General features: G+C 54.4%; 1 protein-coding gene across 11 annotated transcripts in view; it reads left to right on the top strand.

The window, feature by feature from the left end:
* The window catches only part of NTM (neurotrimin), a 943285-nt gene that overhangs the window by 899978 nt on the left and 26160 nt on the right, over window positions 1-17147 (top strand). For 5 of the 11 annotated variants that reach the window (XM_073657488.1, XM_073657486.1, XM_073657485.1 and 2 more), the window contains one exon: window positions 545-3923. The exons of 3 other annotated variants lie outside the window; for them this stretch is intronic. In XM_073657488.1, coding sequence (XP_073513589.1) covers window positions 545-663 — 119 coding nt within the window. In that variant the 3' untranslated portion in view covers window positions 664-3923. Of the gene's footprint in view, window positions 1-544; window positions 3924-17147 lie in introns of those variants that run through there. 3 more of the 11 variants (XM_073657493.1, XM_073657492.1, XM_073657490.1) reach the window with 1 other exon arrangement.

Below are 17147 nucleotides of genomic sequence, written 5' to 3'. Positions count from 1 at the left end.
TCTGGGTGGGTCTGACGATTGTGACTCCACATGGGTCTGATGAAGTCTGCTCTGGGTGGGTCTGACGAATGTGGCTCCACATGGGTCTGACAATGGCAGCTCTGGGGACATCAGCGCATATCTGCTAGTGGTGACCGCACGATGAGAAGGATCTTTGTAGAGCGAGCCTTGCACGGTGATAACATGGCCTCTCCTTGCCATCTGATTGTACACAATAGTGAGTGCTTGAGTCTGCAGCTTCGGAGAACTTGTCTGAGGGATAATGGAGCATTCATTGGCTGAAATCTGGGTGGCACATGGCAGATTGTAGAGGAGATCTGCCGCTGTACAGGAGGGGGAGTCTTCTCTGCGGGCAGACGGTTCATTCTTGCACTTCTCGCTGTGGCAGTTTTCCTTTCTCCTTTGCCCGTGGTGTTTGTGCCTGATGTTGTTGCCTCGTTTGGGTCTGATGTCTCGTTTCCACCATGTTTCTGTCTTCTCTCTTGTACTTGTCTGTGATCTCGCTTTCTGGATGCTTACACTTGTGGTCTGCCTCTCTCCTCAGGGCCCGGAGCAGTTCACGATGGGAACAGCGGCTCTTCTCGATGTCTCCTCTGCACTCCTCTGTTTCTCCTCTTCTTCGCGCTTTCTCTGTCTCTTCTACTTCCACCTGCTCAGTTTTGACAAATGCAAATCATTGTCTGAGGTCCTCGCAGGAGGGAAGCAACGATTCTAAAATAAATCAAGTGAAATAAAAAGAATTTACAAAATCTGATGTCGCAAAATCTAAAGAAAAAAAAGCAAAAAAAAAAACTGCAAGTGATTGTTTAATCCAGGACACTGCTGAGGAAACACCACCATCTGCACCTTCTTGGTGAAGGGACTTTTGCAGGGTGCAGCCGGGGGAACGGGCAGATCCAAGGACTGAGCTGAGCCGCTCGACTGGCCACAGGTCGATGCTCATGAAACCATGTGACTTTGTTCTCTTCATTTCAGAAGTAAATCCCACATCTCACTGGCCCTGATGAAGTAAACCATGGACTGTGTCTCTCCAATCCGTCTCCAGGGAACGGCTGGCCGATCACTTGTGCAATTCCCTTTCTGCAACCAGGACACCTGCAGAGCATAGCTCAACCCGACTTACTGCTGGGGGACTGGCTGAGCAATACTTAAACTTTCCGCTGCTGGGGTAGACTTCTCTCCGGGGTGGCTGGGATCAGTGGAGCTGCCTTCTGTAGGTCTTCCCTGTTGAGAAAGGGGATTGTGTTAAAGAGTATGGTCACCATGTGCTGCTCGTAAACGATGACCACCACAGGGGGTCCTATGTATGTTTGCTGGAAGAGATGTAAAGCCATCGATGTGTGGACGTCCTGAGCGGTAGAATACCAGCCCTGGGGGATCTCCTTGAAGCTGGTGGCTTTGGATCATCCATTCCTTGGTTTCCCCTTTATCTGAATGTGATGTCAGTAAGATTATAACGTCAAAGTTCATTTTTTAATGATTAAATGGAAGGAAGAGGCTGAAAACACTTGCATGTGGTTAGCATGAGGCGAGGAGGGGCGCAGACTCTCCTCTGCTTCGCTTCATGGTCTTCAGGAGTGATGAGCACACACTGTCCGCCACGGACACCAGCACGGACCGCTCCATGTGTAACTGCACAGGCAGATGGGGTTACAGATAGGTGACATGGCCGATGGAAGGCATGGCGCACGCAGAATGACCCGGTCACCGGAAGCCTTGTCACAAGAATTGTCTAGGATTAGGAAACATGGCTGCCTTCTTACCATAGCATTGCTCTTCTGACTGCAGGTCGTGTGCAGTGCTGCATCACAGCAATATTCACTTTCATAGAGTCTAGATGCAGTACCCCACACAACCTGTGCACAGGGGGGGGGCACTGTCTCTGGAAGAAGCCAGCAAGGTTTTTCTAATGACAAGCAAACGTTTAATGTATAAGATCCCAGCGTTTTACTGATCTCCCCTCAAAACACACACTCTTTCATAGTGCTGGAGCCGAGTCCAGAGGCCACCATTATAATTGTTGTGTTATTACAGCCCAGCGTCACGGCACGTGCTGCATGCACACGATCCCATCAGTCGTCATGTCCTCAGCTCCTTCTTAGCGTGTTACATAGAACCACTTGTCTTCCTCTCTGGGTGATCACCATTATGGCCAACATTATCAGGGGCTGTCTGTCCATGCTGCACAGACTTGTCTCGTGTGAGAGCTTTACACAAGGAATGCGGAGGGTGGGTGGGCGCACAGGAGAGGGCAGCGAAGGGCGCGCCCGTATACTAGGATGTATTTGGTGGATGAGGCCCACCGCACACTCGCTGCCTCCCCCCTGCGCTATGCTTTATCTGCAGATGATTCACAATGCTGAAACTTTCTGAGCACAAATGTTCATATGTCGCCTTCTTTGTGGTTTGGTTTCTGCATGGAACTTGATAATTTCCCACTGATCAATCACTGGAGATCTAACTGACATGTATATATGTATACAGCACAAGGACAGGTAACACCTAGGATGTCCCGGTGATCTGACGTCCCGCCCAGGAGGATCGCTATGTCTATGTGTCTCACATGTGATGGATGTAGTGCCTGGGACATCCCTGTGCTCTGATGTCCTCCCCAGGAGGATCGCTAGGTCTGTGTATCTCACATATGTGATGTATGTAGTATCCGGGACATTCCTGTGACCTGACGCCCCGCCCAGGAGGATCGCTAGGTCTGTGTATCTCACATATGTGATGTATGTAGTATCCGGGACATTCCTGTGACCTGACGCCCCGCCCAGAAGGATCGCTAGGTGTGTGAACCTCACATATGTGATGCATGTAGTGTCTTGGACATCCCTGTGCTCTGATGTCCTCCCCAGAAAGATCGGTAGGTCTTTGTATCTCACATGTGATGCATTACGTGCCTGGGACATTCCTGTGACCTGATGCCCTGTCCAGGAGGATCGCTAGGTCTGTATATCTCACATATGTGATGTATGTAGTGTCTAGGACATCCCTGTGCTCTGATGTCCTCCCCAGGAAGATCGGTAGGTCTATGTGTCTCACATATGTGATGCATGTAGTATCCGGGACATTCCTGTGACCTGACGCCCCGCCCAGGAGGATCGCTAGGTCTGTGTATCTCACATATGTGATGTATGTAGTATCCGGGACATTCCTGTGACCTGACGCCCCGCCCGGCAGGATCGCTAGGTATGTGTATCTCACATATGTGATGTATGTAGTGTCCGGGACATTCCTGTGACCTGACGCCCCGCCCGGGAGGATCGCTAGGTGTGTGAACCTCACATATGTGATGGATGTAGTGCCTGGGACATCCCTGTGCTCTGATGTCCTCCCCAGGAGGATCGCTAGGTGTGTGAACCTCACATATGTGATGCATGTAGTATCCGGGACATTCCTGTGACGTGACGCCCCGCCCGGGAGGATCGCTAGGTGTGTGAACCTCACATATGTGATGCATGTAGTATCCGGGACATCCCTGTGACCTGACGCCCCGCCGGGGAGGATCGCTAGGTGTGTGAACCTCACATATGTGATGTATGTAGTATCCAGGATATCCCTGTGAGGTGACCTGACGCCCCGCCGGGGAGGATCGCTAGGTGTGTGAATCTCACGTATGTGATGCATGTAGTATCCGGGACATCCCTGTGACCGGACGCCCCGCCCAGGAGGATCGCTAGGTGTGTGAACCTCACATATGTGATGTATGTAGTATCCAGGATATCCCTGTGAGGTGACCTGACGCCCCGCCGGGGAGGATCGCTAGGTGTGTGAATCTCACATATGTGATGTATGTAGTATCCGGGACATTCCTGTGACCTGACGCCCCGCCCGGGAGGATCGCTAGGTGTGTGAACCTCACATATGTGATGCATGTAGTGTCTGGGACATCCCTGTGGTCTGATGTCCTTCCCCAGGAGGATCGCTAGGTGTGTGAACCTCTCATATGTGATGTATGTAGTATCTGGGACATCCCTGTGACCTGACGCCCTGACCGGGAGGATCGCTAGGTCTATGTGTCTCACACATGTGATGCATGTAGTGTCCGGGACATCCTCGTGGTCTGATGTCCTCCCCAGGAGGATCGCTAGGTGTGTGAACCTCACATATGTGATGCGTGTAGTATCCAGGACATCCCTGTGACGTGACGTGACGCCCCGCCCGGGAGGATCGCTAGGTGTGGGAACCTCACATATGTGATGCATGTAGTGTCCAGGACATCCCTGTACTCTGATGTCCTCCACAGGAAGATCAGTAGGTCTATGTGTCTCACATATGTGATGCATGTAGTGTCTAGGACATCCCTGTGTTCTGATGTCCTCCCCAGGAAGATCGGTAGGTCTATGTGTCTCACATATGTGATGCATGTAGTGTCTAGGACATCCCTGTGCTCTGATGTCCTCCCCAGGAAGATCGGTAGGTCTATGTGTCTCACATATGTGATGCATTACGTGCCTGGGACATCCCTGTGACCTGACGCCCTGCCCGGGCAGATCGCTAGGTGTGGGTGGATCGCTAGGTGTGTGAACCTCATATATGTGAAGCATGTAGCTTCTAGGACATCCCTGTGCTCTGATGTCCTCCCCAGGAAGATCGGTAGGTCTATGTGTCTCACATAAGTGATGCATTACATGCCTGGGACATCCCCATGACCTGACGCCCCCCCCGGGAGGATTGCTAGGTGTGTGAACCTCATATATGTGAAGCATGTAGCGTCTAGGACATCCCTGTGCTCTGATGTCCTCCCCAGGAAGATCGGTAGGTCTGTGTGTCTCACATATGTGATGCATTACGTGCCTGGGACATCCCTGTGACTTGACGCACTGCCCGGGAGGGAGGAATGCTAAGTTTGTGTATCTCACATACAGTGGCTTGTAAAAGTATTCACCCCCTTGGCTTTTCACCTATTTTGTTACATTACAACCTGTGTATAAATATTTTTGTAATCTGATTTGTGTGTGATACATCAGCGCTAAATGGTCTAAGTTAGTGAAGTGAGAAAAATATAGGCATAAATTAAATTTATGGGACCAAATAACTAAAAATTGGCATGTGCATATGTATTCACCTCTCTTGTCAGGGACAAAGTTCTTGAGAAGTACAAGTCAGGGTTGGGTTATTTAAACAAAAAAAAAATCCTAGTCTCTGATGATCCCCCGGAGCACTATCAAATCCATTATTAACAAATGGCAGGTTTGTTGTGGTACCATGTTCTCTCCAAGAGAGGGCGCCCACCAAAACTCTCAGCCCGGGCAAGGAGGGCATTAATCAGAGAGGCAGCACAGAGGCCACAGGTAACCCTGAAGGAGCTGCAGAGTTCCCAAGCAGAGACTGGAGTATCTGTCCATACAACCACAATAAGTCGTACACTCCATAGAGGTGACCTTTATGGAAGAGTGGACAGAAAAAAAGCCTTTACATACACACAAAAATTGTAAGGCTCGTTTTGAGTTTGCCAATAGACATGTGGGAGACTTCACAAATGTATGGAGGAAGGTGCTGGGGTCAGATGAGACCAAAATGTAACTTTTTGGCCACCAAGGTAAATGCCTGGTGCCAAACCAACACAGCTCATCACCCCAAGAACACCGAAAAACATCCCCACAGCACGATGCTGCCACCACCATGTTTCACTGTGGTGATGTTATTCGGCAGCAGGGACAGGGAGAATGGTCCAAGTTGAGGGGGAGATGGATGCTGTGAAATTGGAGCTGAAGCAGTTTTGGCTTGAGGAATGGCCAAAAATCCCAGTGGCCCGATGTGGAAAGCTCAGAAAGATTTATCTAAAGCGACTTGCAGCTGTTATTGCCGCAAAAAGAGGCTCTACAAAGTACTGACTTTTAGGGGGGTGATTACTTATGCACACTGAAGCTTTCAGTTATTTTGTCCTATTTGTTGTTTGCTTCACAATAAAAAGAAACCAAATGTTCACAGTTGTAGTCATGTTCTTTATATGAACTGATGCAAACCCTCAAAAAACTGTGAAATTCCGGCTTGTGAAGTAGCAAAAGTGGGAAAATGCCAAGAGGAGTGAATACTTTTACAAGCCACTGTATGTGATGCATGTAGTGTCTGGGACATCCATTGGACCTGACACCCCCTCCCCCAGGAGGATCGCTAGGTCTGTGTATCCCACATGTGATACATGTAGTGTTCAGGACATCACTGTGGTCTGACGCTCCGCCCGGGAGGATCGCTAGGTCTGTGTATCTCACATGTGATACATGTAGTGTCCAGGACATCACTGTGGTCTGACGCCCCGCCCGGGAGGATCGCTAGGTCTGTGTATCTCACATGTGATACATGTAGTGTCCAGGACATCACTGTGGTCTGACGCTCCGCCCGGGAGGATCGCTAGGTCTGTGTATCTCACATATGATGCATGTAGTGTCCAGGACATCACTGTGATCTGACGCCCCGCCCGGGAGGATCGCTAGGTCTGTGTATCTCACATGTGATACATGTAGTGTCCAGGACATCACTGTGGTCTGACGCCCCGCCCGGGAGGATCCGCTAGGTCTGTGCATCTCACATATGATACATGTAGTGTTCAGGACATCACTGTGATCTGACGCTCCGCCCGGGAGGATCGCTAGGTCTGTGTATCCCACATGTGATACATGTAGTGTCCAGGACATCACTGTGGTCTGACGCCCCGCCCGGGAGGATCCGCTAGGTCTGTGCATCTCACATATGATACATGTAGTGTTCAGGACATCACTGTGATCTGACGCTCCGCCCGGGAGGATCGCTAGGTCTGTGTATCTCACATGTGATACATGTAGTGTCCAGGACATCACTGTGGTCTGACGCTCCGCCCGGGAGGATCCGCTAGGTCTGTGCATCTCACATATGATACATGTAGTGTTCAGGACATCACTGTGATCTGACGCTCCGCCCGGGAGGATCGCTAGGTCTGTGTATCTCACATGTGATACATGTAGTGTCCAGGACATCACTGTGGTCTGACGCCCCGCCCGGGAGGATCGCTAGGTCTGTGTATCTCACATATGATACATGTAGTGTCCAGGATATCACTGTGGTCTGACGCTCCGCCGGGGAGGATACCGCTAGTTCTGTGTATCCCACATGTGATACATGTAGTGTCCAGGACATCACTGTGGTCTGACGCCCCACACCGGAGGATCACTAGGTCTGTGTATCTCACATATGATACATGTAGTGTCCAGGACATCACTGTGGTCTGACGCCCCACACGGGAGGATCGCTAGGTCTGTGTATCCCACATGTGATACATGTACTGTCGAGGACATCACTGTGGTCTGACGCCCCACGCTGGAGGATCGCTAGGTCTCTGTATCTCTCATGTGATACATGTAGTGTCCAGGACATCACTGTGGTCTGACGCCCCACACCGGAGGATCACTAGGTCTGTGTATCTCACATATGATACATGTAGTGTCCAGGACATCACTGTGGTCTGACGCCCCGCCCGGGAGGATCCGCTAGGTCTGTGCATCTCACATATGATACATGTACTGTCGAGGACATCACTGTGGTCTGACGCCCCACGCTGGAGGATCGCTAGGTCTCTGTATCTCTCATGTGATACATGTAGTGTTCAGGACATCACTGTGGTCTGACGCCCCACACGGGAGGATCGCTAGGTCTGTGTATCCCACATGTGATACATGTGTCCAGGACATCACTGTGGTCTGACGCCCCACACCGGAGGATCACTAGGTCTGTGTATCTCACATGTGATACATGTAGTGTCCAGGACATCACTGTGGTCTGATGCCCCACCTGAGAGGATCGCTAGGTCTGTGTATCCCACATATGATACATGTAGTGTTCAGGACATCACTGTGGTCTGACGCTCCGCCCGGGAGGATCGCTAGGTCTGTGTATCTCACATGTGATACATGTAGTGTCCAGGACATCACTGTGGTCTGACGCCCCACATGGGAGGATCGCTAGGTCTGTGTATCTCACATGTGATACATGTAGTGTCCAGGACATCACTGTGGTCTGACGCTCCACACGGGAGGATCGCTAGGTCTGTGTATCTCACATGTGATACATGTAGTGTCCAGGATATCACTGTGATCTGACGCCCGGCCCGGGAGGATCCGCTAGGTCTGTGTATCTCACATGTGATACATGTAGTGTCCAGGACATCACTGTGATCTGACGCCCCGCCCGGGAGGATCGCTAGGTCTGTGTATCTCACATGTGATACATGTAGTGTCCAGGACATCACTGTGGTCTGACGCTCCGCCTGGGAGGATCGTTAGGTCTGTGTATCTCACATGTGATACATGTAGTGTCCAGGATATCACTGTGATCTGACGCCCAGCCCGGGAGGATCCGCTAGGTCTGTGTATCTCACATGTGATACATGTAGTGTCCAGGACATCACTGTGGTCTGACGCTCCGCCCGGGAGGATCGCTAGGTCTGTGTATCTCACATGTGATACATGTAGTGTCCAGGACATCACTGTGATCTGACGCCCCGCCCGGGAGGATCCGCTAGTTCTGTGCATCTCACATGTGATACATGTAGTGTCCAGGACATCACTGTGATCTGACGCTCCGCCCGGGAGGATCCGCTAGGTCTGTGTATCTCACATGTGATACATGTAGTGTCCAGGACATCACTGTGGTCTGACGCCCCGCCCGGGAGGATCGCTAGGTCTGTGTATCCCACATGTGATACATGTAGTGTCCAGGACATCACTGTGATCTGACGCTCCGCCCGGGAGGATCCGCTAGGTCTGTGTATCTCACATGTGATACATGTAGTGTCCAGGACATCACTGTGATCTGACGCTCCGCCCGGGAGGATCGCTAGGTCTGTGTATCTCACATGTGATACATGTAGTGTCCAGGACATCACTGTGGTCTGACGCCCCGCCCGGGAGGATCGCTAGGTCTGTGTATCTCACATATGATACATGTAGTGTCCAGGATATCACTGTGGTCTGACGCTCCGCCCGGGAGGATCGCTAGGTCTGTGTATCTCACATGTGATACATGTAGTGTCCAGGACATCACTGTGGTCTGACGCTCCGCCCGGGAGGATCGCTAGGTCTGTGTATCTCACATATGATGCATGTAGTGTCCAGGACATCACTGTGATCTGACGCCCCGCCCGGGAGGATCCGCTAGTTCTGTGTATCTCACATGTGATACATGTAGTGTCCAGGACATCACTGTGGTCTGACGCCCCGCCCGGGAGGATCGCTAGGTCTGTGTATCCCACATGTGATACATGTAGTGTCCAGGACATCACTGTGATCTGACGCTCCGCCCGGGAGGATCCGCTAGGTCTGTGTATCTCACATGTGATACATGTAGTGTCCAGGACATCACTGTGATCTGACGCCGCGCTCGGGAGGATCGCTAGGTCTGTGTATCTCACATGTGATACATGTAGTGTCCAGGACATCACTGTGATCTGACGACCCGCTCGGGAGGATCGCTAGGTCTGTGTATCCCACATGTGATACATGTAGTGTCCAGGACATCACTGTGATCTGACGCCCCGCCCGGGAGGATCGCTAGGTCTGTGTATCTCACATGTGATACATGTAGTGTCCAGGACATCACTGTGATCTGACGACCCGCTCGGGAGGATCGCTAGGTCTGTGTATACCATATGTGATACATGTAGTGTCCAGGACATCACTGTGGTCTGACGCTCCGCCCGGGAGGATCGCTAGGTCTGTGTATCTCACATGTGATACATGTAGTGTCCAGGATATCACTGTGGTCTGACGCCCTGCCCGGGAGGATCGCTAGGTCTGTGTATCTCACATATGATACATGTAGTGTCCAGGACATCACTGTGGTCTGACGCCCCGCCCGGGAGGATCGCTAGGTCTGTGTATCTCACATGTGATACATGTAGTGTCCAGGACATCACTGTGATCTGACGACCCGCTCGGGAGGATCGCTAGGTCTGTGTATCCCACATGTGATACATGTAGTGTCCAGGACATCACTGTGATCTGACGCCCCGCCCGGGAGGATCGCTAGGTCTGTGTATCTCACATGTGATACATGTAGTGTCCAGGACATCACTGTGATCTGACGACCCGCTCGGGAGGATCGCTAGGTCTGTGTATACCATATGTGATACATGTAGTGTCCAGGACATCACTGTGGTCTGAAGCTCCGCCCGGGAGGATCGCTAGGTCTGTGTATCTCACATGTGATACATGTAGTGTCCAGGACATCACTGTGATCTGACGCTCCGCCCGGGAGGATCGCTAGGTCTGTGTATCTCACATGTGATACATGTAGTGTCCAGGACATCACTGTGATCTGACGCTCCGCCCGGGAGGATCGCTAGGTCTGTGTATCTCACATGTGATACATGTAGTGTCCAGGACATCACTGTGATCTGACGCTCCGCCCGGGAGGATCGCTAGGTCTGTGTATCTCTCATGTGATACATGTAGTGTCCAGGACATCACTGTGATCTGACGCTCCGCCCGGGAGGATCGCTAGGTCTGTGTATCTCACATGTGATACATGTAGTGTCCAGGACATCACTGTGATCTGACGCTCCGCCCGGGAGGATCCGCTAGGTCTGTGCATCTCACATATGATACATGTAGTGTCCAGGACATCACTGTGGTCTGACGCTCCGCCCGGGAGGATCGCTAGGTCTGTGTATCTCACATATGATACATGTAGTGTCCAGGACATCACTGTGGTCTGACGCTCCGCCCGGGAGGATCGCTAGGTCTGTGTATCTCACATGTGATACATGTAGTGTCCAGGACATCACTGTGGTCTGACGCTCCGCCCGGGAGGATCGCTAGGTCTGTGTATCTCACATGTGATACATGTAGTGTCCAGGACATCACTGTGGTCTGACGCTCCGCCCGGGAGGATCGCTAGGTCTGTGTATCTCACATGTGATACATGTAGTGTCCAGGACATCACTGTGGTCTGACGCTCCGCCCGGGAGGATCGCTAGGTCTGTGTATCTCACATGTGATACATGTAGTGTCCAGGACATCACTGTGGTCTGACGCTCCGCCCGGGAGGATCGCTAGGTCTGTGTATCTCACATGTGATACATGTAGTGTCCAGGACATCACTGTGGTCTGACGCTCCGCCCGGGAGGATCGCTAGGTCTGTGTATCTCACATATGATACATGTAGTGTTCAGGACATCACTGTGGTCTGACGCTCCGCCCGGGAGGATCGCTAGGTCTGTATATACCATATGTGATATATAAAATGTCAGTAAGAATTCATCCACCAAGCACATTGGGTCCCACGCTGTGACTTTTTAGGTTTGGCCTGAACCAGTAGGATTATATTCATATATTTAATAGAGATTTGACTCTTGGCCACACAATCACTACAAAAGAATCCTGTCTTGAAGAGTAAAACCCTCAGCATCCTCTTCCTATATTATATATCTAGTATGTGCAGAGTAGAAAGAGCGGGATGGGAATGATGAGAAGCGTCCATGGGAATGTCGCACAAGTTTCTTCTATTCCTGATAGTGACGGCTCCTGCTGATCCTGGTCCGGGGATGGGGAGTGTATGTATAGAGTGTAAGCTCCTCGGGGCAGGGGCTCCTATCCTCCACCTCATCATTTAGTAGCCGTCCTTCTCACTATTGTTTGTTACTGTATTATATTTTCTTTATATTTGTAATAATCTTGTAAAGAGCTGAGTACACTGTTAACATGATATAAATATACTGAGACATACGTCCCATGGTCCATCCGCGTGTGCGTGGTAATGTGCCGCCCTCGGTTGTGCCGGCTGGAAGTGACGGGGTGTATCACACTGAAAACAAATCTGACCAGCACCTCGAGACAGAAGGAAGCAAACGTGACCAGGTGCTGCTGCTGTGACCGCTGCAGACAATCGTGTGTGTATAATCAGAGATGATGAAACCCCCATACAGGTAAAGAACAGATCCTAGAAGACCTCACCCTGAGGAGAACTTGTGTGTCTACATTGGCTTAGCACAATTTTAGAGTTTTAATCTGCCCCTTTGTGTCCTCCCGATTTTACCTTCCGCTCATCTGTGTTTCTTTCAGTGGAGCAGCTGTCAAATTGGTCTCCGGCATCATCTTCAGACTCCTCTGCCCCAGAACCCTTTGTCCCCAGCAGACTTTCCTGTCCCAAACTGTCTTTGTACCCTTCCTCCAGACCGTTATGTCCCCTTCCTCTCCAGACTCCTGTCTCCTCCACCTTCAGACCCCTCTGTCTTTTCCTCCTCCAGACTTCTGTCCTTTTATTCAGACCTCTATTGTTTGTGGTCTCCTCCAGACTGCCCTCTCCCCCAGACCACTCTGTTCCTGTCCCCATCCTCCAGACTCCTTGTCTAGACCGATCTGTCTCCTCCTCCAACCCTCTCTGTCTGCCCCTCAATTTCTCATCTGCACCTCTGTCCCCATCCTCCAGAACCCTCTGTCCTTGTCCTTCAGACCTCTGTCTGCTCTATTTAGAATACTTGGTCCTTGTCCTCCAGAACCCTCTTTCCTTGTCCTTCAGAATCCTGTCTCCTACCCAGACTTCTCGGTCTACTTTATCTAGACCCTTCTGCTCCTGTCTCCTCCTCCATACAGCTCCGTCTCCTGCTCCTCCATATGGATTTGTCTTCTCCTCCAGACTCATGTGTCCTCCCCAGATTTCGCTGTCTCTTATCTAGGCTCATCTGTCCTCCCATCCAGACCCCTCTGCTCCTTCTGCAGACCCCAGTATTCATCCTCCAGACCTCTGTTCCTGTTCTTCAGACTTTCTCCTCCCCAGATTTCTGTGCCTCATCTATCTAGAAGACTCTGTCCTCGCATGCATACCCCTCTGCTCATCTGTCTCCTCCTCAAAATTGCAGTTTCCTACTCCTGGCTGCTTTGTCTCCCGCTCCACCACACGGATCTGTCGTCCCCCGCATCCACCACACGGATCTGTCGTCCCCCGCATCCACCACACGGATCTGTCGTCCCCCGCATCCACCACACGGATCTGTCGTCCCCCGCTCCACCACACGGATCTGTCGTCCCCCGCTCCACCACACGGATCTGTCGTCCCCCGCTCCACCACACGGATCTGTCGTCCCCCGCATCCACCACACGGATCTGTCGTCCCCCGCATCCACCACACGGATCTGTCGTCCCCCGCTCCACCACACGGATCTGTCGTCTCCCGCTCCACCACACGGATCTGTCGTCTCCCGCTCCACCACACGGATCTGTCGTCCCCCGCATCCACCACACGGATCTGTCGTCCCCCGCATCCACCACACGGATCTGTCGTCCCCCGCATCCACCACACGGATCTGTCGTCCCCCGCATCCACCACACGGATCTGTCGTCCCCCGCATCCACCACACGGATCTGTCGTCCCCCGCATCCACAACACGGATCTGTCGTCCCCCGCTCCACCACACGGATCTGTCGTCCCCCGCTCCACCACACGGATCTGTCGTCTCCCGCTCCACCACACGGATCTGTCGTCTCCTGCAGACCCCTGTGTCCTTATCCTTCAAACTCTCTTCTCCTCCCCAGATTTCTGTCTCCTCTAGCTAGACCCCTCGCCTCTCTCCCTGTCATTCAGACTCCTTACTCCTCCTCCAGACTGTTAACCACGATGTGGATTAAATGCATTTCCGACTCGAAAATGCATTAAAAACGCACGTTAAGTTGTCTGCCATGTTCCCCAATGATAATCCGCATGTTCTGTGCACATGCTGCGGAAATTTCCGCTTCGGATTATCATTGCGGAAAAATCCGCACCACGTCCATTAATTTTTGCGGAATCGTGGCGATATCTCCCCCATTGACTTGCATTGAACCGTGATTCAATGCGCGGATGGTACCCGGGTCTGGAGAAGAGGAGACTCTTAAAAAAAAAAAAAAAAAAAACATTATACTCCCCTTCTGATGGCCCCCGGTCTCCTCAGCGATGCGTCCTGGCTCCCCAGCGGCTCACGAAGGTGTAAAAGGACCTTCCATGACGTCATTTAGTCATGTACTAAATGACGTCACGGCAGATCCTTTGACACCTTTTGGGAGCTGCCTGGGAGCCAGGACGCATCGCTGAGGAGACCGGGGGCCATCGGAAGGGGAGTATAATGGGGTTTTTTTCATTTATTTTTAACATTTTCATTTTTATAAAAAAAAAATTTTTAAGTGTTGATGCTGCATTTAAAGCAGCAGATGGTCACACAATATAAATCCATGTTGGTTGCATGGATTTATATAGTGTGACCAAGTTGTCAAGCACTTTCCAAGTGATGCTAAAATCACAACCCGCATGCGGAAATGCAAGTAAAAAAGCTGAAAAAAACGCATGTACAATCCACATGTACAATCCGCATGCGTTTTTTCTGCCAGGGAGATGCAGAAACGCTCAGGAAAAATCCGGAGCATTTCTGCATCGTGGGCACATTATGCCTATTCCTCTAAACCCTGTCTCCATTCTCCAGACTCCTGTCTCCTCCACCCAGACACCACTGCTTTGCTGTCCCCATCCTCCAGCACCCGTCTCATCCTCCTCCCATCTAGACTCCTCTGCTCCTCCCTCTCTAAACCCTTCTGTCCCCGTCGTCCTCCTCCTCCAGACCCCTCCCTCGGTCCCCGTCCTCCTCCTCCTCCAGACCCCTCCCTCGGTCCCCGTCCTCCTCCTCCTCCAGACCCCTCCCTCGGTCCCCGTCCTCCTCCTCCTCCAGACCCCTCCCTCGGTCCCCGTCCTCCTCCTCCTCCAGACCCCTCCCTCGGTCCCCGTCCTCCTCCTCCTCCTCCAGACCCCTCCCTCGGGCCCCGTCCTCCTCCTCCTCCAGACCCCTCCCTCGGTCCCCGTCCTCCTCCTCCTCCAGACCCCTCCCTCGGTCCCCGTCCTCCTCCTCCTCCAGACCCCTCCCTCGGTCCCCGTCCTCCTCCTCCAGACCCCTCCCTCGGTCCCCGTCCTCCTCCTCCTCCTCCAGACCCCTCCCTCGGTCCCCGTCATCCTCCTCCTCCTCCAGACCCCTCCCTCGGTCCCCGTCCTCCTCCTCCAGACCCCTCCCTCGGTCCCCGTCCTCCTCCCTCGGTCCCCGTCCTCCTCCTCCTCCTCCAGACCCCTCCCTCGGTCCCCGTCCTCCTCCTCCTCCTCCAGACCCCTCCCTCGGTCCCCGTCCTCCTCCTCCTCCTCCAGACCCCTCCCTCGGGCCCCGTCCTCCTCCTCCTCCAGACCCCTCCCTCGGTCCCCGTCCTCCTCCTCCTCCAGACCCCTCCCTCGGTCCCCGTCCTCCTCCTCCTCCAGACCCCTCCCTCGGTCCCCGTCCTCCTCCTCCAGACCCCTCCCTCGGTCCCCGTCCTCCTCCTCCTCCAGACCCCTCCCTCGGTCCCCGTCCTCCTCCTCCAGACCCCTCCCTCGGTCCCCGTCGTCGTCGTCCTCCAGACTCCTCCCTCGGTCCCCGTCGTCGTCGTCCTCCTCCAGACCCCTCCCTCGGTCCCCGTCGTCGTCGTCCTCCTCCAGACCCCTCCCTCGGTCCCCGTCGTCGTCGTCCTCCTCCAGACCCCTCCCTCGGTCCCCGTCGTCGTCGTCCTCCTCCAGACCCCTCCCTCGGTCCCCGTCGTCGTCGTCCTCCTCCAGACCCCTCCCTCGGTCCCCGTCGTCGTCCTCCTCTAGACCCCTCCCTCGGTCCCCGTCGTCGTCCTCCTCTAGACCCCTCCCTCGGTCCCCGTCGTCGTCGTCCTCCTCCAGACCCCTCCCTCGGTCCCCGTCGTCGTCCTCCTCCAGACCCCTCCCTCGGTCCCCGTCGTCGTCGTCCTCCAGACCCCTCCCTCGGTCCCTGTCGTCGTCCTCCTCCAGACCCCTCCCTCGGTCCCCGTCGTCGTCCTCCTCCAGACCCCTCCCTCGGTCCCCGTCGTCGTCGTCCTCCTCCAGACCCCTCCCTCGGTCCCTGTCGTCGTCCTCCTCCAGACCCCTCCCTCGGTCCCCGTCGTCGTCGTCGTCCTCCAGACTCCTCCCTCGGTCCCCGTCGTCGTCGTCCTCCTCCAGACCCCTCCCTCGGTCCCCGTCGTCGTCGTCCTCCTCCAGACCCCTCCCTCGGTCCCCGTCGTCGTCGTCCTCCTCCAGACCCCTCCCTCGGTCGTCGTCGTCCTCCTCCAGACCCCTCCCTCGGTCCCCGTCGTCGTCCTCCTCTAGACCCCTCCCTCGGTCCCCGTCGTCGTCCTCCTCTAGACCCCTCCCTCGGTCCCTGTCGTCGTCCTCCTCCAGACCCCTCCCTCGGTCCCTGTCGTCGTCCTCCTCCAGACCCCTCCCTCGGTCCCCGTCGTCGTCGTCCTCCTCCAGACCCCTCCCTCGGTCCCCGTCGTCGTCCTCCTCCAGACCCCTCCCTCGGTCCCCGTCGTCGTCGTCCTCCTCCAGACCCCTCCCTCGGTCCCTGTCGTCGTCCTCCTCCAGACCCCTCCCTCGGTCCCTGTCGTCGTCCTCCTCCAGACCCCTCCCTCGGTCCCCGTCGTCGTCGTCCTCCTCCAGACCCCTCCCTCGGTCCCCGTCGTCGTCGTCCTCCTCCAGACCCCTCCCTCGGTCCCCGTCGTCGTCGTCCTCCTCCAGACCCCTCCCTCGGTCCCCGTCGTCGTCGTCCTCCTCCAGACCCCTCCCTCGGTCCCCGTCGTCGTCGTCCTCCTCCAGACCCCTCCCTCGGTCCCCGTCGTCGTCGTCCTCCTCCAGACCCCTCCCTCGGTCCCCGTCGTCGTCGTCCTCCTCCAGACCCCTCCCTCGGTCCCCGTCGTCGTCGTCCTCCTCCAGACCCCTCCCTCGGTCCCCGTCGTCGTCGTCCTCCTCCAGACCCCTCCCTCGGTCCCCGTCGTCGTCGTCCTCCTCCAGACCCCTCCCTCGGTCCCCCGTCGTCGTCCTCCTCCAGACCCCTCCCTCGGTCCCCCGTCGTCGTCCTCCTCCAGACCCCTCCCTCGGTCCCCGTCGTCGTCCTCCTCCAGACCCCTCCCTCGGTCCCCGTCGTCGTCCTCCTCCAGACCCCTCCCTCGGTCCCCGTCGTCGTCCTCCTCCAGACCTCTTCCTCGGTCCCAGTCGTCGTCCTCCTCCAGACCCCTCCCTCGGTCCCCGTCCTCCTCCTCCTCCTCTTCCTCCTCCAGACCCCTCCCTCGGTCCCCGTCCTCCTCCTCCTCCTCTTCCTCCTCCAGACCCCTCCCTCGGTCCCC

This window comes from Phyllobates terribilis, unplaced genomic scaffold (assembly GCF_046119375.1).
Source record: "Phyllobates terribilis strain yellow unplaced genomic scaffold, ASM4611937v1 Scaffold_12__6_contigs__length_324123572, whole genome shotgun sequence".
Taxonomy (NCBI): domain Eukaryota; kingdom Metazoa; phylum Chordata; class Amphibia; order Anura; family Dendrobatidae; genus Phyllobates; species Phyllobates terribilis.
Note: the sequence above shows the minus strand (reverse complement) of the source record. Positions and strands in the feature narration are given on the sequence as shown.